At 41.4% G+C, this 22,843-nt stretch overlaps 1 protein-coding gene and 2 long non-coding RNA genes across 4 annotated transcripts in view; 1 reads left to right on the top strand and 2 right to left on the bottom strand.

Moving 5' to 3' along the window:
- The window catches only part of rnf144aa (ring finger protein 144aa), a 28,941-nt gene extending 8,688 nt beyond the window's left edge, over positions 1-20,253 (top strand). Inside the window, exons 2-8 of the mRNA XM_018683983.2 lie at positions 6,989-7,139; positions 8,431-8,535; positions 9,645-9,705; positions 11,366-11,582; positions 13,580-13,727; positions 14,203-14,292; positions 16,204-20,253. Of these exons, the coding sequence (XP_018539499.1) occupies positions 7,005-7,139; positions 8,431-8,535; positions 9,645-9,705; positions 11,366-11,582; positions 13,580-13,727; positions 14,203-14,292; positions 16,204-16,335 (888 nt within the window). The 5' untranslated portion in view covers positions 6,989-7,004 and the 3' untranslated portion in view covers positions 16,336-20,253. The remainder of the gene's footprint in view (positions 1-6,988; positions 7,140-8,430; positions 8,536-9,644; positions 9,706-11,365; positions 11,583-13,579; positions 13,728-14,202; positions 14,293-16,203) is intronic.
- Positions 12,714-16,190, bottom strand: LOC127143573 (uncharacterized). The gene is made up of 3 exons (XR_007815128.1): positions 15,928-16,190; positions 15,648-15,712; positions 12,714-12,855 (listed from the first exon to the last, which is right to left on the bottom strand). It is a non-coding gene; the product is annotated as an uncharacterized LOC127143573 (long non-coding RNA).
- LOC108888147 (uncharacterized) overlaps positions 18,356-22,843 on the bottom strand; it is a 139,501-nt gene continuing 135,013 nt past the window's right edge. Inside the window, exons 4-6 of one of the 2 annotated variants that reach the window (XR_001961772.2) lie at positions 21,964-22,002; positions 21,024-21,141; positions 18,356-20,394 (exon numbers count right to left, since the gene is read on the bottom strand). This is a non-coding gene — a long non-coding RNA (uncharacterized LOC108888147). Of the gene's footprint in view, positions 21,142-21,963; positions 22,003-22,843 lie in introns of both variants that reach the window. The other variant, XR_007815126.1, reaches the window with a different exon arrangement.

The following is a 22,843-nucleotide window of genomic DNA, read 5'->3' as shown; positions in this document are numbered from 1 at the left end:
TGAGGAGAAGGGTGTGACTAGATTTGCTAGATTTCTCATTACTCAGAAAAAAAATATTCTTCAGCATGTTCCATCTCGTTATTGCCGTTGACAAACACACTCAGTGAAGTAAATACAAACAAGCCCCAAGCAGACCAATCATAGTCCCTGCACTCACCGTGTACTCTGAGGATATTTAACATCGCAGCAGAAAAATGGCAAGAGACCAAGTTAGACATGAGACTACAAGTTTTTTCTGCCCCACATTCCCAGGCATGACCACTGTCAGCGTCTGTCTGGCCCAAACTGCAAAATGGACTTTGACTCGCTAGGCACCATAACACACACACACACACACACACACACACACACACACACACACACACGCACACACACACACACAACTTCTCTACACCACTCACAATGCCAAAATACATCTGGGTGATTGTCTAACTCCTCGGGGCATGGAAAAAACTAGGCCTATCACCGCTGTTGGCTACCCTCTTAGAGTTCCCCCCCTCCATGTCAAGGACAGACGGTGACTGTCCCCAACCGCTGTCCCTCAATGAGGGCATGTCACCTTTCACATTCAGCGATTGAGCCATCCAAAAATAAAGTCCCTGTGTGCGTGCGTGTGTGTGTGTGTTTTGGGTTATGAATGTGGGTTAGCTGATAGTCGATCAAAGAGAATAACACACCCGGGTACCCTGAGTACAGGCGAGTTGTGGCTGTGCACAGTATGACTTTAGTGTTGTTTCAGTATTGCATGATCTACATCAACCTATGGCCCTTATAGAAAATAATGACCTACATTCTGTCTTGATAAACATGCTGGAAATAGATGCTGGCATGAGTTATTTTTCATTAGATGTTAGCAGTGGCATGTCTCACAATGATCTTACTTTAATACAGCACCAATTCATATAGAGATATACTATGTAAATATGATGATAGCTCACAGGTTATTCATTTTATTGCTGACTCAATTGTTGCCTTGACTCTTTGTTTCTATTTGAGAGGAATCATTTATCACTGCACGACTTATGCAGAAGATGTCAATTCCTATGTAGGCAAGGGCAGAATTTGTCCCTCAGATACTGTTTTGACCATCACTCCTGTGCTTCAGTGTTTTTCTAAGGCTGCAACAAGAAACATCTTTTGATTGCATATGAAAGAGGAGGTCTCTCTCCACACACACACAAACGTCCATGTCTCTGGTTAGAAAGGTGAAGGCTGCAAACACCATATCCTGTACCTGATCTCAGTCAGAAGGTAAAACCACTGTGTCTGCTCGCAAGACTTAGCGATAGCGGGCTTTACTCTGCGTTCAGCTGCAGCGCTCACTGGAAGATGCGGGGGATTTAATAATCATAGTGTAGAGCAGATGTTGGTGTCTAGTGTTGGTGTAATTTGTACCCTTCGCTGGTCATATTACCAACCATGTTCTTATAGTATTCTTTCATGCTGTCACCAGGGAGTGAACACAACAACTTTTAGAGCATAATTCAACAAAAACATTCTAGAAATTCTTCCTGACAGCCTTGTTTTCTTATGTCCTAATAATACATTTTTATCTGGATTTCGCTACAGCAATAGTTCAAATAGTCCAATGATGTATATTTTTTAATTCAACTCTCATAGAGGGAAAATCTGACTGTTGTATTTTATAAGTTTTAAGGGAGCAATTGATTGTTAACCACATGGCAGACAATGACTTAAGGGGAAAAATCTATGCTCTCCCTAGAATTGAAAGCCCACATTCCGATGTTGATGCCTTGAGAGCAACGGTATGCTCCTGTCCATCTACAGCGTTTTCACTAACCCTGACATATAATGAAACTTAAAGGCCCTGCTAATTTGCCATGAAGAGCAGGGCTGGGCTCTTGAGGGAGGAAAGGCAGGAAGGAACAGGGGAGGGAGGAGCCGACGGCAGTACCACTAAGTGCTTATTACAGACCCGGAGCTTGTTCAGATCCCCTGTGCAGATGGGCCGGTCTAGATTTTTGTTCTGTACTCAACCACAAATTACCCCTGCTGTTCATTGTGCCAGGTGATTCCAGGTGATTCAGTATATAGGGATTTTTCAGGTGAAAAATGTGTATGTACGTGTATATGTGTGTCAGTGGATTGCAGTTAACATCAGCAATTCCAGTGAGACAACAAGGAAATGATTGTAGCAGCGTGCCAGACAGAAATGTTGACAAGAGTAAACTTGAGACAAGATTAGGTTTCGCTGATAAAGCCAGTCGGAAGTTTGTTTGCGTCAGCTTGTATCATATCGTGCTTCTTGCTACTTTAATTTTGCTGCTCCAAATAATGACACAAGTGGACATCCAGTGACTTGTCCCCAGACTTCAGGTAGAATATTATCGGCGTGGTTTCAACGCTCATCCCTGCCCTGCGTCCATATCTAGCCTGAGCACAAGGCAGCCTTCAGTTTTCGTCCTTCATTGCACTCTTTCCAACTTGCATAATTGGCTGACAGCAGATTCTTGTAAATCAGCTGAAGGACAGCTTTGTGCATGTGTTGAAAGGATGTTTGTGTTTGTGTGTAAGAGAATGAGCAAGAGAAATCTGTGGGCTGCTCCCACTCCCAGCTAACAGTTGTTAGCAGCTTTCTTTCACATCAGCCATAGGTGAGGTACAGTATATAAATAGAGCCTTATGCAATGCTGTGACATTATGTAATTATGCACAGTAAAAAAATCTTGTCAACCCAGGTGAAAATCTCACATCCTTTCAATCTCATCTTTCTTCCATAGGAGCAAATGACAAGATAGACTGTGCACACTGGTGCATTGGGTTTAGTTCATGAATGTAAAGCCTGCATTGATATGCAGTGCGCGGCTTGGTGTTGTAGCATATGAAAGTTGTTTCTCTGCCGAAGTCTGTTCAGGTGAGAATTTGCATTTTATTTTGTTCTTTATACATTGGGAAGCAGCATTTATTTGAATACAGAGCAGGGCTGGTGAGTAAGAGCAAAAACACTAAGGGCGTTGTATTAAGTATCAGTTTAGTGTCAATCTCATTTTTATTGTATCAGACGTAATAATAAAAAACAATCTAGGTTAGCTTTGATAATAAAACAAAATGTCAGCTCTAGGGAATTAGGACTTTGACAGGGAAAATATAGTGACTGTCCCTGGCTTGTACAAATGTTACCAAGAAATCAATCCACAGTATTGTGCAATAACCTGCACTTTACTCATCAAAGGCATGTGTTGACAAGTACTTTCTTAGCACTGCTCAGTGCAATTTGAGACATCTCTTGGAAACAACATCCATAAACTGACTGAGCCCCTCTATGGAAACTAGGATGTTTGGAAGCCATTTTATACACTAATTCCCACAGTATAGCATCTTATATACTGTTCTGTATGTATGAAAGTGTCTTGTTTTTATGGTCCTCATGAGTGCCAGTTAAAGGCTGACATCACTGGAGTGAGGTCATTTTGTGATGTGATTTTTGGCGTGGTCTGCTTTTAAGATTAGAATTAATGTACTGAACAGGGCTAAAGATATATTTACTGTTACTGTTTTTATTGTATGTGTGTATCCTTGTGTTCGTCTTGCTATAAATATCTATATCTGTGATTTGTAGTTAACCTCTCTTATCAGCATTACATAAGCTTATAGCAGCAGAATAAATAGCCCAATACTTAAATGGATGGCATCATGTATACAGCAGGAAGAAATCCCCCTTGAGAAGTCCTCCTCAGTCACTTCTCTGTGACCATTCCAGCCCTTGTTATGCAATGGATTGTTAATGCACATGCATGTGTCTTGGATATGGAGTCATTATCGGATGAATGCTGCCACGGCTGGTTAAGCTATGAGTTGTGTCCCTTCAGACTGATGACTGCCACATGGTGTGATCCACCGCTCAGGATGGATGTTTAACTTCTGACTCACTTCTGACTCCGGTTTAATTGATTTTTAGCTGACTGACCTAACATTTTGAGGTGTATAGTACTCTGGAAGGCTATATTTGAACACGTACAAGAGGCCCGCATGCGCAGTCCCAGTGCCTGAGCTATACTGTATGTTTGTGTGTGTTTCTCACTGATAATGGAACATCTAGTTAATAATGCAGCAGAATTGCTCGCACTGCACCACCTTTTCTCATGAAAACTCATTTTCCCTTCATCGCTCTCTCTCTCTCTCTCTCTCTCTCTCTCCCCCTCCCTCACTCTCTCCCATCCTCAGGCCATCCTTACAAAACTATTTCATTTGTCCCCATCGACCCAGTCTGTCAGTATTTGCACAGCCAACATAAAGTCTAGGAGGAGAGAAACTGATTCAAATGTAACAGCACACACTGTATTAGAAAGTCTTGCCCTGTACAGTGTGGAGTACATTTTTACTTTTTTTTTTTTTTTGACTTCAGCGTCTTAAAGAAACAAACCAATTCAGTCCTCAGGGAAGCTGCTGTCAGTCAAATCATCATCTGTACAGATTCCAGATTGTTCCTGTCGCTACATTAAATCATTTTGAAGTCTTTACGACCTATTTTTACCTGTACTTTGGCCCCTTTCCAACTCACTGCTAGATGCTTCGTGTTGCTTTGCACCTTGATAACTGTCAGACCTGTTTTTACACCGAGACACAGCGTTCATTACAGTCAGCTATAAACGTGACTCATCTGTGCAGCTGCATTTGCAATTGTGATTTAATTACTTCTCTAGTAAAAGTCCTCTTTCATGTCTTTCATACCTTCCCACACACTCCTCTGGGGTAGCGGGCGGGTGGTGGTGGTGTCACATTTGTAACTCTCTGGCTCCGTCCTGATAACAAATTGCCATTTAAGCTTCTGTATATGACTTCAGCACCTACATAATAGAGCTTTCCTCCAACCGCTCAGCGATTTCTGGTCAGTGTGATGGATGGTGGGTAGATGGATGAGCGCCAGGTGAATCTTGAGTGAGTCAGACATCGAGGGTACATCTCATTTTTCGTATTTGTCCTCTCCGTTTCAGCCTCACTTTGCATTTCCTCCCCGGCCCTCCTACTGAAGGCACGATGAGATAATGCGAAGGAGGGAGAAGCGAGGCGATCGGATTTGATCAAATGAGACATTTATCAGCTGAATTGGCATCATTTAATGATAACAGGTGGCCAGCTAGATCACCTGAGAGTGGGACTGTATAACCGGTTTATCGTAGAGTTTTGTAATGTAATGAAATATTATTATAATGAAATGATAAGATTTTTTTGCATCTGGAATTATTCATGCTTACTTAATTTTTGTCTCTTGTAAATTCATTATTAATTAATCCTGCTTATGATGAGGGTATCTCATTATGTGTCGCAATACTTCATAAAATTATGGGGCTTCTGCCCAATATGATTGATTACTCGACTCTGACTAAATAGGAAATTACATTTACAGACATTAAAAGTGTGTTTATTGCTGAATGAACACAACATACACAAGTCATCACCGTCTTCTGACACCTGCATTCATGCTGCTGTGTCTTCAGTCTATGCTTTTGTAGTAGTATTTTGACAAAATTGCAGTGTAGTAAGAGCAGCAGCAGTATCCGATCGCTGATTGATTTTCAGTGCAGTGGAGTGCCTTTCCAATAATAGACTCTCACATATGATGCTCTCACGTATCCTCACTGAAGTCCCCTTTGAGATTCCTCCTCTTTCCTCTCTCCTTGCACCACGGAGCAGTATTAATAGAAGTGATGTGTCCTCACTGATGACTGTAATATGTTATATGGAGACAAAGGCATAATGAGATATGAAATGAAAGAAATTATATGGAGACGCATGTTCTTTTTGACACATCACCCTGCAACAAAGGCTATAGCTCCATCACATGCCCCCCACCCCCCAGGTTTTGCCTCATTACCACAACAGATTAGTGTCTGTCTCATTTTTATTTTATTGCTCTAGCATGTATCATCTGTGGATTGCCTTCAACCAGCGCCCTAATGAGGTGGATCCAAGGTGGAGGTGGATCCAGTGGAACAGTGTCGTTAAAAGGGGTGGTGTGAAATGATATCATATCTCTGCTAAACCAGAACACTCCGTCTGTTTTTTCCCTCTCCACTCCCCTGTTTGGGCAGCACATGTAGACAACGCAAGGGTCCACAGAGCGATCACGTGAACTCTTCAACCCCTCTCCTCCCACTGTCCCGGCTGTGCTCTTCATCTCTGTGTCTCTAAACAGGCAGCTGCACGCTGAGGCAGACAGCGCTGCGACCGGCGAAAGCAAACGCCGCCCTCTCCCTGTCTCTTCTCCTCTGCTGTGAGTCTCTCTCTCCTATCAAGGCCCCCCTCCCCTCCCTCCACTTTCAAAATTCTCCTTCAGCTGGTTGCTAAGCAGCACGGGGAGCGCTTGACAGTGTTGACGTTGTGTGCGCGGGACTACTTCCTGTAAACAGCCGAGTGGGTGCTCTTTGCTCTCAGCTACAGAGGGAAGGAGAGAGTGAGACGAGACGGCCTAAAATAACCCTTTCTGACTCGCACAAAAACGATGCGATGACGTGCGGTGAAGAAGAGGGAAAAAAAGAAGAAGTGTTATTTCATTCCGAGTGAAAATTTCACAGGGAGCTGAGATAGCTGATAGCTACAGGAGCTTTAGGAGCCTTTGAACTATAGTTCCTCTTTTTTTTTTTTTTTTAAACTGCCAGAAAGCATGAGGCTTGGAATAAAAATGAACACAGTTGACAAGGGCCATTTAGGCAGAGAGCGGGTGTCATTCTGCATACAGCAGGCCTGTTTGTGTGCGCGCACACTCGCTGGACACAACTCACAATACATTTTCAGTCTGTGCTCATACCGTCATGCTGATTATGTCACAACAAATAAAGCACTTCTTGGATTTATTATGTAGACAGACGCAAAAACAAAACCGAGCCGCATATATTCTCACTTTAGCTGAGTTTCTTTTATCATCAGCAGAATTATGCATGGTCTTTGTCGTACTCTCCCACAGGATGCATTTTGCCTAATTAACTGTAGCTTTTTTTTTTTTTTTTTTTGTCTTTGGTGTTTACAGCTCTGTGGCGGTGAAGATGACCACGGCACGGTACCGTCCCACCTGGGAGCTGGCCGTGGACCCTCTGGTCTCATGTAAGCTGTGCCTTGGAGAGTTCCCTCTGGAGCAGATGACCACCATCACACAGTGCCAATGTGTCTTCTGTACACTGGTGAGCAGGACCGCTACAAATAAAGTTTATACAATATATTCACAACACACCTCAAAGGGCAGAAGTCTCCAAAAAAAACAGGTATATGCAGGGAAAGAATTTCCAGAAAATCTGTCTCCACATACATCGTAAATGGGATTGTCAAAATCAATTCAAACCTAATACTGTAAAAGCCATATAGGATTTTCACTGTGAAATCAGTAAACAGCATCAGGATCTGTTCTCACATATCTTGCATCCCTCCTATGAAACACTGAACCCGTGAGAAAAGGTCAGGACAGAGGAACAGTAACACCCATTTGCTGTCAGATCTTAACAAATGTAGTCCAGAGATGAGGAAACAATGCCCGAGAATGACCACTAAAAATAGAAGCTGCTTCCTCAAACACAGTCTGGGTGGTGGCAGTCATTTCAAAAAGTTCAGTTAGCAGAGTTTATTCTAGAGGTCAACCACGATGTAAATACAAAGAGGTGCTGATATCTCACATGAGCTACTTTATTGTGAACCATCTTACATTGAGTATTCTTTAAAAAATATTTTGCTTTTGGATTTGTAGCTGTGTATAGGATTGGTAATTGGTTGTGTCATTATTGTAAATTTGTAATCAGAGCTGAGGTTACATGGTTCAAATGTTATTTTAAGGTTTTCCATTAAGCAGCATAATAGATTTTTTTGGCCACTTGAGGTTGGTGAATCAAACCAAAAGCACAATACTGACATATTTTTTTCTTCACAAAGTTGATATGTGTTAGCAAACAGTTATGTAGTTACACAGAGAGTTATACCTGACAATTCTAATATTCACTCTTTAGCTCTGTTTTGGTTTCCACCAGCTAGTTGCTAACTGTGTCTGTCAGTTGTTTGATACTGGACAAGCACTGTAGAGTTGGTTTATCTTAACTTTTTACCTGGAAGCAGTTGCTCAACGTAGCTGGAAACAGGGTTGAGAGCGGTGAAGCTGCGGGCTGTAAAACCAAAACAATGAGCTGAAAGAAACTAAAACATTAAAGGAACCTGTTGAGTCAGGTGATGATTGTTATGGGTTTGTCACTGCTTGCAAACCCTTTCACATTACACACAGTCATTTGATCCATTGTTAATAAAAAAAATAAAAAAAAAGATTAGTGGAGCTTTAAGTCTTCAGCTCTAACTGAGATAGACTCTTAGGCCAGTGTTAGTTTACCAGCCTCTCTGATGCGTGGTCTGTTTGTTTTGTTTCTTCTTTTTTCATATAACTGACTGATTGGATATTGAACTGTTGTATTTGTGTGTCTGTCTGTTTTCCCTCAGTGCCTGAAGCAGTATGTGGAACTCCTGATTAAAGAAGGCCTTGAAACTGCAATTAGCTGTCCAGACTCTGCCTGTCCCAAAAGAGGACACTTGCAGGAAAATGAGGTATTGACCAAAGGAGAAGTCACAGTTTTACTTTGATTGTCATTAGATTAGTTTGTTGTTTAGTTGCTGACTGGTTGCCAGTTAACACTCACACACCTCATCAGCCTCATGAGCTTGTCTGATAATGTCTGATATGTCTTAGCTCTGGTTGAACCAAGAAAAGACTTTAGCAGTGCAGCAGTTTGCAGAAACAATGATTACTTTTTATTTTCACGTCGATGATGCATGCATGGAACTTGCACAATAAGCAGGAATTTGCATGTGCATGCATGTACTGTATGCACATGCAATTGCTGCATGTGCAGAACTGGTAATGCACGTGACGTGTTATCTCTACCAATCAATTTTTGCACCTCCTATCATGCTGCTGTTTTTTCCTCCCACATTAAAAAAAAACCAAAACAATGGGTGAAACTAACACGTCTGCAGTTAGTTTAATACCTCTATACCCCATCAGAGCTCAAGCCTTACTCAAGATGATCACTGTGCTCCACCTGGCAGTGTGTTTATTCCATTATAATGAGTGTTCCAGCATGCCTGCCTTCCTAGCTTAGGGTCAATCTGAGGGCAGAGCGCTCTTCATCCTCCAGGCATTTTGGTTGATGGACTCACTCATTCTCTCACTCAGTCTCAGAAGCCCGCAGGCTCAGCATGGTTCAGCACACCACGGCCTTATGTTTCTAATCAATCGGTGTCACCAGCCCTTAATGGAACCCCAGCTACTCCTGCCAGTCAGGCAAAGCTTGCCTCATCCCTGTCTTCTCTGACAGCAGTTCCATCACCTTGTAATTGACTGCTCTTTTACAAAGCCCGAGTATTTGTTTCATTGCCCAATAAATGAGTAAATTTAACCTTGAGTGGACCCGTGTATGCACCTTGAATACATTTTGGCAATTGGATTCTCTTTTTTTCTATCTGAAAATGGGATAAGAGGCCTTATTGGTAAGCAAGCAGCAAGTTGTGATCTTGTAGAAATTTGAATTTGACATTGTTCTGGAAATGACATTCACACACTGAATGTATAATTGCTCCTTGCTGCTTCTGTCTATAAATATGCACAATGACCTGCTTATTTCCCTCCCACTTCTCCTCTCCTCTCCTCCCTGTAGATTGAATGCATGGTGGCCACAGAGATGATGCAGAGATACAAGAAGCTTCAGTTTGAAAGGGGTGAGTCAATGCGAAAGCAGTATAATCAGTGATCGCTCCTCGCTGTCTGTGTGTGTGTGGGCAACAACTGTCAATCGCAGAGACACGTGGATCCTCCCATCCCTCAGGGGTACTTTATTTCACCACTAACGACACACAAAAGGATGACAACAATCCTGTCCTGCACGTGTCGCTAGCTCTGTCTGGAATCAGTTATTCACCCCCTGTGGGCATTTTTGCTGTTGAATTACTCCATGGGGTATCTGCAGCCAGCTCATAGAAAAGATTTGAGCAGTGCTTGTTTGCTCTGTAAATCAAGGCTGACAGGTGTTGTCAAGCCGTCTGTTTTCTTTCCATAAGGTTCACCATGTCAGCACTCAACAGCAGTCAGTTGAATGTGTTGATTGTGACTATTTATTAACTGCAGTTACTCACGCAGGGGAGGAGTATTCTTGTGGCAGGTACTCAGGCACAAGTGTCTGATTTGTACTGCAGTGTTCAACCTTGTCATCCTCATCAAGTGTAACACCAGCTCCCATCAAATATACATGAAGGGGAAAGCCTCGCAGACTTTGTTTTAAGAGATTTTAATTGGACAGGTTTGGCTCTAGACTTGTAAACTGTCTAGCTGATTCCGATGGAGGCAGGTCTCTTAGCATAGAGAGATACAGTATTTAAATTCAATCCTTTTTATCTCTTGCCTCACACACGTGGCTACATATTCTGTGTCTGCAGCTCACATTGATAAGCTCGATATCAGCGCTGCAAGGATAATGCAGTCTGTGTCGCTTCGCTCATGCTGTCAGTGTAGACATGCTATCAGTAATATTAGTGTTGTGCTGCTACCAAGAGAAAGCAGTAACCAAGCTGTGCTATCGCTCTTTAATGGTACTGGCCCTGCAGGTTCTCCACCTACACAGAGGCACAAAATGTACACAGAACATGCAGATCACACTTTGTAGGCATGAACACGAAGACAAACATATATAGGAGCGCAGAGGGAGGTCCTGTAAATGAATTTTAAAAAAAATCCTCAGAAAGAGCTGTTGATGCTGCCTGAATAAGGGCAGTCAGCCGTCTCATCAATGTCCCAGTCCATTCAGGCAGAACAGTTGCTGTAACCGTTCCATATTTCTCAGGCTGAGCCAAGAGTGCATGTGGAATGTGTGCTCGTAGTTCTTGGCAGAGGGGCAAGGGGAAGGAAGGAGAGGATACAAGGGCAAGTGCATCACGCTATGAACTTAGAACAGAGCTGGCAAAAAACACAAAAACTGGTTCGTTTACCACTTTAAAAAGAGAACAATGAACATTTCTATGAAAGCAATTTTCCAGTATGAGCAGATACAAGTAGAAGCCATGAAAATTGTACATTATAAAAAATAATATGTATATGTAGGAAGCCTTTTACCTAAAATTGTAAGTCTGTTGTACCTTGTTTAAAGGGTCTGTTCACCCAAATCACAAAAAGCCATATCTAGATATCCCTCTCTAAAACATCTATTGCCACTGCAGAGCAAGGAAGGTAAATGCTCTCTTTGTGCTCCTCAAAGCATTCAAAAAAATTCTGAAAACATTTGATAAACTCAACAAATGAAAGATTTACACTAAATGTGATTTGGGTGAACTGGCCCTTTACGAAAGCAACCATCCATGACGCATGGCTCTCATCTTGTGACATCAGAGGTGCTGTTGGACCCGTGCCGGACGTGGTGCCCTTCCTCGACCTGCCAGGCCGTGTGCCAACTAAAGGAGTCAGATTCTCCAGCGTTGCCCCAGCTGGTCCAGTGCGCCGTCTGTGCCCTCGAGTTCTGCTCGGCGTGCAAGGCCAACTGGCACCCTGGGCAGGCCTGCCAGGAGAACAACCTGCCCATTACCTCCTTCCTACCAGGAGAAAACAGGTACTGCTGTCTGTCTATTTACTGTGCCTTGACTGAAACTTTTTCTCTCTCATTTCTTATTTTTAGGTCAGATATTATTCTGTCTTACCTCTATATTGATCTATGAACCACATACTTCCTATAACTATAGCTGAAATGATGAGTGGATTGACATTTAACGAATCAGACATTTGATTCTGACTAAAGGAAAAATGTCAAACATTTTCTTGTTTTAGCTCCTCAAATTTAAATATTGCTGATTTCCTTGGTCTTCTGTGATTAAACTAGATATAAAACAAACAATCTGAATATATTAACTTTGGCTCTGAGAAATTGTGATGGATATTTTTAACATTTTTTATTGGAACTGCTTAAACATGTAATTGTAGGTATAAAATAAGTACATAAGTGATTAATATCCCATGTAAAACAGGTGTATTTTAACTTACAAAAACATTGTTTAATAACTAGGTAATTCTATTTAATAACTGAAGCATTATAGTTCATCACTTCAAAATGTTATACTCCCAACAGTTTTCAGTAAATGTAACAATGCGCCTACATGATCCAGCATGTTTTTACTTACTTACTTTTTACATCAACCTTCAAAAAGATATTTTGTTTCATGTTGCAATAGTGTCACGTCTCACTTGCTGATGCAGTCCCTGGAAATGATATTCATTTTCTTAGAACTGGTGCAGCAATCCACATGTTATGCTCAACTCACCTTACTTGAGTTCAGCACCACACTTGTCAATATACAGCAGGCTTCAACCAGTTCAGCCTTAAATACAAACTGACAGCTGGTCCGGCTGGCTGTTTTGCAGCCACCGCTCAGTTGAGCGTCAGCCAGGGCTCAAGCATAAATTAATAGGCAGACATAAAACAATCTGCTGAAACTAAACTGCAGTAAAGCAGTTTAAGATGGGCTTACTGTGCATTTTAAGAATACAGTATCTGTCTGTGAGGGTGGTGGAGGGCTGCCCAGAGTCATATGCAGCTGACCCGTTTCTTTGTGATATCCTCTTACTCTGGAAATGTCATTAGCTCGACAGAGCTTTCCTCTATCTGCGCAGGTTCAGGACCGAGCTCAGAGGCCACAGAGAAGGGAGAGAGGATTAGAAGGAGCGCTGTTAGTCGTAAAGAGCCTCGGTGTTTGAACTACACCTGTTCACTGTGAGGATGTCCCCGAAAGCTGGATTCTGATTCTTCTTTGCACTTCAGGCTTTTTATGACGTAATGAAAAGTCTCATTTGAATGCCCCCTCCGCTATACTTGTTCCAGCAGGCGAGACCTGTGTTAAAAGTGAAAAGTTCAGCGTTACATCACACTGCCTGCGATGAGGTGTCAGTTTCTTATGCAAATTTCTTTTCGGTGAGACTTGGAAGTATTTTAACTCAGCCACTGTAGACTGATGAGCGTTTGTTGAAGATGCTACTGAAAAAAACAAGGAGCTATTCAAATGCAGAACAAGAATCTCATACTCTGCTTCCCTTTAAGCAAATTTAGACCAGTCTTTTTTTTCCAGTGTCACAATGGCTGCCAGGTGTCAGATGAATGGACGTGTTCAGGCTGTGCTGTAATGCACTCAAAGCCACAGTACTCTCAATTCATGGGGAATTGGCCTGGGAAATGAATGGGCTTGTGTGCTGTCCTAGGACGATGCCCAGAATGACAGCTACCTGCTCGCCTCCGGATCTCAGGAGTCAGCACTTTACTGAAACAGGAGAAACTGATACAGACGAGCTGACACCAGCAGGAGGGAAGAATAAGAGTCTGGGAGGGAGTTCAAGGCCATTTAGTGACTGCTGTTTTTTATTTATCTTTTTTTTCTAGAAGAATCCTGAACTAAAGCTTATCCACCATTTCACACAATCCTGTTAGCGCCAAAGATTGTAAATATTGATTACTGCATTAAAGCAATCTTATCTCCAGCACTTCTTGAAATGTGAATGTTGAATGATTTTGGATTTTATATCAGCTGTGACATCAGGCTCACGTCTCTCTTCTCCCCCCAGCTCTTTCTATAAGAACGAAGAGGACGACGCACCAATCAAGCGCTGTCCCAAATGTAAAGTTTACATCGAGAGGGACGAGGGCTGCGCGCAGATGATGTGCAAGAACTGCAAACATGCCTTCTGCTGGTACTGTCTGGAGTCCCTGGATGTGAGTTGGTCTTTACTCATTTCTTTATCCCTTGATCTCCTCTGCAGTAGAGAGCAACATTATGTATTTTTTCATCTCTCAAAATCTCTACGGTTTAATATTGCAACACTGTGTTTGCACAGCGTGATAATCTTGGGTGGGGACATCATTTGTCTCCCTGTGACAGCAGAAGTTTTTATTATCAGGAAATTGTAGCTTAACCTTGGTGGTGATAAGAAAGGAATGAGATGTATATGTGTTTTTTTTTTACTTGAAATTCATTAAAAGGCTGAAGAAAATGACAGCCTTAGCTGAACTTGGATAAGGGTGACTTATTAGCCGCTCTGCCTTATGTAATCTTAATTGTGTGAGCACAGCCGACCGGAGCCCCGCAGGTCATTTAAAAAGCAATTTTCTCAGAACAGCTGTCCGCGTCTTTCAGACTGCAAATGGTCAATCTTTATCTGTATGCTGTGTGTGTGTGTTTGTCTGACAGGACGACTTTCTCCTGATCCACTACGACAAAGGACCCTGTCGAAACAAACTGGGCCACTCCAGGGCGTCTGTTATCTGGCACAGAACACAGGTGAGAAGCTCCACCCCACCCCCGTCCCGGTCCTCTAATTCTCGCTCAGGTTCCACCCCCCACCCCCAAACATGCTGCAGCATGTGGCTGTACACATGTTCTCTGCTTCTGCCCCCTTTCTCTCTCTCTGGCTCACACACTCGCACACAGCGATGGGCAGCTATTATCTTGGCAGCACAATAGGAAAAGGACAGCTTGATCCGCGTGCAGCGACAAGTGTCTGGTGGTCAGTGCCCTGCTGTTCCCAACTAAGCCTATTATGTACACCTTTCACTTTAAAAAAATGGTTTACATAACCAAGGTCCCCCTTTACCTTTAGGTAACCAAATAAAATGACAAATCACGTACAAAAGGATTGGATATGACATGCAATTTCCCACATGACAAACGAGAGATTACACATGAAGGATTAGCCATGACATGTAATTTCCAACACAATAACGTGTTTTAAATCTGCGACAGAGGCCGAGACTCTAATGTTCAGTTTCCAAATTTCTCCTCAGTATCTCATCCTTAGCCAAATAATCTGTTCGTGGGGTGGCACGTCCCTTTGTCCAACATACTTGTTATTTTGTCAACATTAGCATACACACTGGCATCTGTTGCCCAGTGGGGCAGGCTGAGTCATATGATTACAGTTCAGCTGGTGGAAGCCAGCTATAGCTTCACTGCTCTGTGTGTCTTTGTCTCTCTCTCTCGCTCTCTCCTCATTTCACCCTCCTCGCTCCTGCACATCTTAAAATGCCTCCCTCTGACTCCCTCATAAATACAACATGTACCAGGGCAAACCTATCTCGCGAAAGACATCTTCTCTCCTCGCCTGTACCTGACGTCACGGGGTCTACCTTTCCACTAGACGTCGGTTAAAAGGAAGGTCATGTCCTATTGAAAGCACAATCAGGGTCTGTTAATAAGAGCAAATTGTGCCTCACATACTGTGCTTTCCATTGCTGCACAGTCTGTGTAGTAAACATCAAAAGAGCAGTCAGTAATGTGTTTTTTTAATAATAAGCAGAACCATGCCTGCAAGTGATCGTCAGAAATATGTTCCTGTCCTCAAGACGGGAGGAAAAGCATTGTGCTATTATAAGTCACTTTTGCATGTGACTGTGTTATGTATCTATTTTATGGCTTTCGATTTGCTGGTGTCTGCCTCCCCCATGTGGTGCATTAGCTACACTGCCCTGCAAAGAACATGGAAATCAAAAAGTACCTTTTCCACAGCTAAAGTATTTGAGAATTACATGATTTTGTAGCCACATGTGAGACTTGCAATAGTCTCCCCATGAATCAAAAAATCAAATCTAAAATCACAGTAGATCTCACATAAGTCCAAACATAAGAGAAAAACTTACTAAGATCATATGTGGTGGTTACATCCCTCAGACAGGAAGAGGAGTCTTTGTCCAGGCAGTGAATCCTGAAAGTTGAAATATATTAATTTTTTTACTGTGTAGCACAACTTTTTTTTTTTTTTTTTTCTTTTTTTGCAGTTTCTGAAGTTTGTGCCTCTGCTTTCTCTCATAATATCAAAAACATACCTGCATATTCAGCAGCAATGAGTAGAATGTAAATTGGTGCTGTTAAAATGTCTTACAGTAAGCCTTTAACTGCCAAATGAATAGTAAAACATACCTTTTTGAAGCAACCGTGCTGAAAAAGATTTGTAGTTTTGAGACACTGGACGACCTCTGCTGGACAGCATGCGGTATTGCGGCTGCTTGGAAAGATTTAAGGCCAGACCTGTGGAAATAGTGAGATAACGCAAAGAAATATTTTGATCATAAAATATTTTGATATTTTGATCTACTGAAAATATTTTAATATTTCGATTTCCAAAACAGACGTTAGCTGCAGATCGCTGAGTTAAAATTAATGCATTTATTATTTTTTGTTGCTCCTTCCCTGCAGGTTGTGGGAATCTTTGCTGGCTTTGGCCTGCTCCTGCTGGTTGCCTCCCCCTTTCTCCTTCTGGCCACTCCCATCGTCCTCTGCTGCAAGTGCAAGTGCAGCAAAGGCGACGACGACCCGTTGCCAACCTAAATGCGCCACAAGGGCTGGAGTGGAGAGCCGCTCCAAGGATGGGCCATCTTTTTTTCCTTTTCGCCCCCTTTATATTCTTTTCCTCCCACCAGCTTTGAGTGCTTCATTTTTTGGGCTGAGCCTGCAGCCAGCCGCCCCTCCCCGCCCTCCCCATCAGCCGCTTGGGGATCCATCGCTCTGCATGAAAGAGGCATGGTAGAAAAGCGACCGTACACCTTGGCCTGAGGAGAGATGCAGGGTCAAAGGTCAGAGGAGGTGAGAGTTGTTTAAGGACCTCTGTCGAAGGACGTTGGTGGTTTGGGGATGTGAAGGAGGACTGGGCCACTTTTAAGTGGCCTTACTGTGAGTTACTGTGGTGTGGTATTTTGGCGGGTCATTACAAAGGAAAAATTAAGAAATGCTTTTCTCTTGTATGGACAACATCATGCAGGAGTCACCTTAGAGAAAACTTCTACTTTTTTCGCTCTGTTTCGTCGGCTTTGTCTTACGCATAAAAAGCTTTTTTCCCCACCACCACACCTGATGTAGCTCTACAGATTCAGTCAGTAGCATTAGAGTTACACCACGCATGTTTGGTGTTCACTCGATTTGCACACAGAACGTGATTTCTTTTGTCATGTTCCCGACTGAGGTAGAGATGGGAGGCTGTTGTCGCTCTCAACTCAATGTACAGCACGTCCTCTTGATGATGTCAATGTTTTATAACCTGTCGCTTTTAATAGAACTGTGCTCAGAGTAGTGTCTATGTGTTGTACTTTTGAGTGTTTTCCAAACCGTTAGGTACACATATTAAAGGGGATTGCCACTCAAATCTAAAAATACACTTATTTTCTGTGGTCAAGTGACATTGGCAACAAGTTTTGTTAACTATTAGCTTATGTTTTATACCCAAATGTTCTAATTGTTGCCATCTCTCCTAATTTGTTCTCTTGACACACTTCTAGACGTTACACATTGGAAGTCATCACTGTAAGAGTGAGATTAAGTTTCCGGAAAGCATTAAAAGATTTTCATGATCCAGAAAAATTTCCCAAAGTGAGTGGTACTCCCCTTTAAGTTAAGTATTGAGTTAAAGTCTATCAGAGGACTTTGTATCCACATGTTGTGGAACCATTTTAATACTTCACTGAGAGAGATGTCACTCCTATAATTCTCAGTCCCCAGGAGGTGGTTTAGCCAAATAGAGATGAATAGCCTTAAATTGAGAGTAGCCAAAATCAGGCATTTCCCCCCTGTGCTTTAAAAAGAGTTCAAAGTCAAAATCCAAATAATCCCAGGGAAAGCATGTTTAAAGGCATTTTCAAAGCATAACAGTCAGACAGTGAAGCCCTTTATATTCAGATGATTCTATGATGTCATCCATCTGCCACACTGTTAATAGCCATACTATTTAAAAAAACAAAAAAAAAACAACTGTCCTTAGCTAATGTTCTGTGTGACCTAGGGCTTGTATTTCCTAAGCCTCTCTGAGCAGGAGCACTGATCATCGTCCATCCAGCTGTTTGAATCTCAGATCACAGCTCCAGCTCTTTGAGGTTTAACAAATACCCGTTGGCCTCAAATTGCAAACTTGCATACGTTAGTGGTCCGAGTGTCGATGTTTCGTTTTGTTGGTAGGTAGACTTCCAACAACAAGCAGCTACTCCTCGCAGGGACGTCAGAGAAGCCTATAGAGTAAATATAAAAGAATGTTTCAGGCACATAATTATGAAGCTGCTCTATACTATATCACTTTATCTATGCAAGTTTGTACATTACCATTCTTAAAAGGCTATCGATTGGTCACGATCAGCTGTATGTCATGGGTCATAGTGAAAGCTGCAGAATGTTGCGATACATGTGCATATCATGGCTTTTATTTCTTTTATTTAATCAGGGAATTGTTCAGAAACTTTCCATCTTACTTTGCTCTTTCGATGCTTTTTCTGTCTTAGCTATATTTCAAGGTTGCTAGCTTGAAATCCTGAACAAAATACAAAATTTAGCCAATGTCTTTGCTTTGCTTTTCTGGGGTATCAGATTTATTTATTTTTTTTATTATTTTTTTTGTACACAGTAGAACTATTTCACAAAAAGTTACTTCATGTTTGTCAGTAAATAAAAAAAAGATAAAATAATTTAGTTATAAACAGATTACTTGCTATCATGCAAAGCCATTCCAACGTTATCAATAAGCCATTTTACTTTGTCCCTCCTTCTGGTGTAATTCACCAGTGTTCATGTAGCATTTCATGAGAAGTGTGGCTACAGTTACCAAAAAACTTGGTCAATAGTTAACAACAGTAGCTAATCTAAGCTAAACAGTAGCTCATCATCTGCAGCTCCCGTCTGTTCTCATAGATTTAGCTCTGATATTCTGCATAATAATCCTTGTTATTAGTAGCCTTAAATTTTGAGTACCTAACCTGTAGCCTGCATTGCTTTCACTGACCTCACCTCCTTATGAGCATGATAATTTGATATCAAAGCCAGTCCAATTTTCTACTTATGAAGTTTTTGTTCGTGAACCCTAAACTAGTCAAATTCCAGAAGCTTTTGTTGTTGTTTTCATGACAATCGTGCCAAGCAGATTTCCTGGAAGGGATAAGGAAGCAGAGCTGTCTACTGTATGTGCATTTTGACCATGTATTTGTAACGTATTAACAGTTTTTACAGGGTGGAAAAATATTTTAATGCTTCTTTATGTAAGCGCTGCACTGTATATGGGTTTCATTGTTTTACTTCTTGATATGATCTGTGACGTGTGTGGAATGGTGCCTGCTGTGTTTAATGGAGAACGGAAACTAAAAAGTCAATACATATAGACAGATTGCAACTGTACTTATTAAGGGTTTTCACAATTTAATCTATCAGGGGTCTGACATCATCAGGATGAAAATTACTTTCAAAGTCTTGAGTCTTGAGCAGGCACAAACTGATGAAAGTCAAATAAAATCATTGCCACTTCCATTTTTTTACACAACACTCTTCTCCTATTGTTTGCTGGCACTAATGAACAGGTAGATACTGTATTATGCAACAAACATTAAAAGGGCCAAACAGCAAACATTACAATCACTGCAGTGGCACATTGCATAATTATTTGTTATCTAGGGCCAGAAGAGGTTTGTCAGGGCTCAAATATAAAGGTTTATAAAATCACTTAACATCAGCAGAGGTGTTGGAATAGAACAGTCCGACTGAGTTAAGGGCTTACTTCTGACATTTGGCCCTTGAATGGGAAGTATGGTAATGTTTCTAACAAAGGCTCGAGATCTACTTTGCAAATATCCTGAGATAAAGTTTGGTTACGAGCAGCAATTTATATTTTATAACCTGTTGTGTCAAGAGATGAAGCTGCATGATTTTTCTCTGACTTCTTCATGTTAAATATTACTATATTGTAGCCTCTAAAGATCTTTGGAATGGTAGCGTTGTCACCCTTTCGCCCAGCTGTTTTTTTTTTTTGTTTGTTTGTTTTAATTTTTTGTTTTTGTTTTGTTTTGTTTTTTAGAAAATACGCTATGTACAATATTGATCAGCCTTCCTCCATTCAGCAGGTTGGCTTCATTCGTCTGTTACTTCTTTGTTGATTTTTTTTAATATGCCTGTGTTACATCATAGATGTTGTATTATCTTTTGGAAGAGCGGAATCTTTTAGGCCTGATTGGTCAATTAAATTTCAATCAGTCACCTCAGTAAGTGGACTGTTGTCAAAAGAAAAGCTGTTTGTTTACCATTTCTAAACACAGAGGCTTTGAGTCTCCAGTTCAATCAGTAATTGAAAGTTAATTGACCCTGGGTGATTACAAAGAAATCAGCATTGTAAAATGGCATATTTGGATCAGTTCTGTACAACTTTAGAATCAGCATCTCAGTATATCTTACAGTTCCACTAACACTGTGACACCAGGTATTAAAGGTTGTTGTTTTTTGTGATTTTACTCTCTTCATTCATTCACACTTACATTCTGAAATATTTCAAACATACCATGAAGAAGTCTTGTGGCCCGCTGGTTTGTGAAATGTCTCCCTCTGGTGTTGAAAGTATAGAGTTCTCCTTCCTGTAAACACTGGGACCTACAGCACAAGATATAATACACAAATCATCACCAACAGTTAAACAAGAGGTTATCATTTCTAAATCAGTTTGCAAAAAAGTAGATATGAAACATAATAATTGAACATCTTAAACATAACAACTGAAAGCCACAAGTGCATTGCAACAAAATAACAAAAATGTATTTTCCCTTGTGAGTGTTCATTTTTACTATTTCATGGAGATATTCAATCGTAAATGGAGCTGAGCAAAACTATGAAAAATTGATGCCATTTGGGACATTGTTAGCATTTCCTAATTAATAAGGAGTCATACAATAACTTTTTTGAATGCTTTTTTTTTACCTTAAGAGGCGTATTTATCATTTTCTGCTCTTAACAATGACCTTTGTAGAAAATGTTCACATCCTCTTATCTACTGTTTGTTTTACTTGCGTCAAGCGTCTTTCCTTCATATTCGAGGCAGCTCTATCTGTTCTGTCTGTTCATCAGACATGTGTCAGCCTTTTGTTAAGGTCTGCCAAAGAACAGGTTGTTCTCTCCCTCTCTCTGCCTTTGTGTCTATTTCCTGCCAGATGCTGGATTGGGAGCATTAACAAGACAACCCTGAAAATGAAAGTGCAAACGCTCGGTGATATATCATCCCTCACCAGCTGTTCTCTGTTTGGAAGTCTCTCCACCAATCACTGGGCAGGACCACAGGAAGTTACCATCTGTGGGCACCATGGTGACAGCGTTTGTGGATGGGCGTTGAAGCTGATGTGTTATCTGGAGCAAATGAAGTATGATACAGGGGGAGAGAGGGAGGGGGGTGAGGCGGGAGAGAGGGAGAGAGAGAGAGAGTGAGCCAGGAGGTGCAGGGACGGAAATGGAGGGATGGACAGGGAGACAGGGTGGGGGTGTATCGCCTGGAAGACAAAGAGATGAACCTCAGAGAAACAGGGCGACTGAGAGCCAAGCTGCATTGCTGGGAGAGGGATGGATGAAAAGAGAAGAGACAAGGCCTTTGCACCTGCTCTGTATAGAACACAAGCTTCTGCTATCACACGTGTGCTGGCTGCAGGCCGATCAGGCTGGTCTGCTCTGGCTTTACCTCCCAGCACCCTGCTGCCAAGCTGTCCTCCTGCTCCCCATCAGCATCCTCTCCTCTGCTGCTTTATACTTACAAACCAAACAACAAACTCTCGACCTTTCATTCCTTATTATAACATCTTTGTAGGAGAGTCTGGAAAAGTCTTATTACACTCACAGGTCAAAATGCCTGTTTTGCGTCTTTATCTTTACGAGTCTTGTCAAAGGTTGCATGTCTCTGAGCTTTGTGTACTTTTTCGATCGGCCCAAGGAAATAACTATCCAGTGTTTCATGAGAAAAAAAGCCAAGATAAAAGAGAAGTCTGAAAACCAAAAAAAAAACTGTGAAGCAAAATGTATATATATATATATATATTGAAATGAATCATTTCAAAACCCTGTGGATTCATCTAGCAACTGTGTGTAGAGGTCTCAAGCCCAGGGTTTGGGAACCACAGGTCTAGTCCAAGAATAAATAAATGCAAATTCAGTGCATTGACAGAGACAGGGAAGCCTTACCTCCTGGAAGCCAGTCAGCAATCTGCACAGGACAGGCACCTTTAAAAAAACACACATAGACAGTGGGTTAAATAGACCATTGCTGTCTGTTTTAGTATTTAGTATTTATAAGTTGTCTGAATCAGTATCTATACCCCTAAAAGTAGGACTAGTACCATAACTGGAGATGGAGCATCCCTAAATTAGAAGTGATATTAATCTTATATATTTTTGTTTAAGGCTTCTGCCATAATGGTTTGCAACATGTAGTCTTCATGTTACTTAACATATTTTTTAGTATAGTCATTTTTTCATATATCTAAATACCTTGTTCATGTTGCAAATATGTTGCATGACCAGAATTCAGTAGTTAGAGATGTCTAAGTACCAACTAGCATTCTTGAGGTGAATTCATATGGGTATCATGTATAGCATTACAACTCTGTAGTAATTGTGTAGCAATATTAAGATCTGCTTGATAGTAAATGGTAAATCTGTTTGCCAGAAGAGGGAAGTAGAGTGCTGCAAAAAACAGCACAGTCTGTTTGTCAATAATGATACACACTAAATATGGATATTGAAAAGTGACACACAAAAGTGCAGGATGATTAAGATGTAGATTTGTTCCTAACTTTCTATAGTCTGTGTCTTCTTCTTTTGCACATTTCTGAAAGCTGCATACTCTCTTTGCATAATTACTAAATTTCAAATCAGCTAGGCTCAAACAGATCAGGGGTTCATTCTGTATGGTTTAACATCCTTATTTTTTGCTCATGTGTCATTGAGGGCAAGCATTAGACTTCAGTCCACTATACAGTATTATACAATTATGTGGTTTCTGTTCCAGTGAGCATTGTTTCCTATTCTAGATGCTCTTCCCTTAGTCCTGACATGTCATACC

Source organism: Lates calcarifer, linkage group LG19 (genome assembly GCF_001640805.2).
Source record: "Lates calcarifer isolate ASB-BC8 linkage group LG19, TLL_Latcal_v3, whole genome shotgun sequence".
NCBI lineage: Eukaryota > Metazoa > Chordata > Actinopteri > Centropomidae > Lates > Lates calcarifer.
Note: the sequence above shows the minus strand (reverse complement) of the source record. Positions and strands in the feature narration are given on the sequence as shown.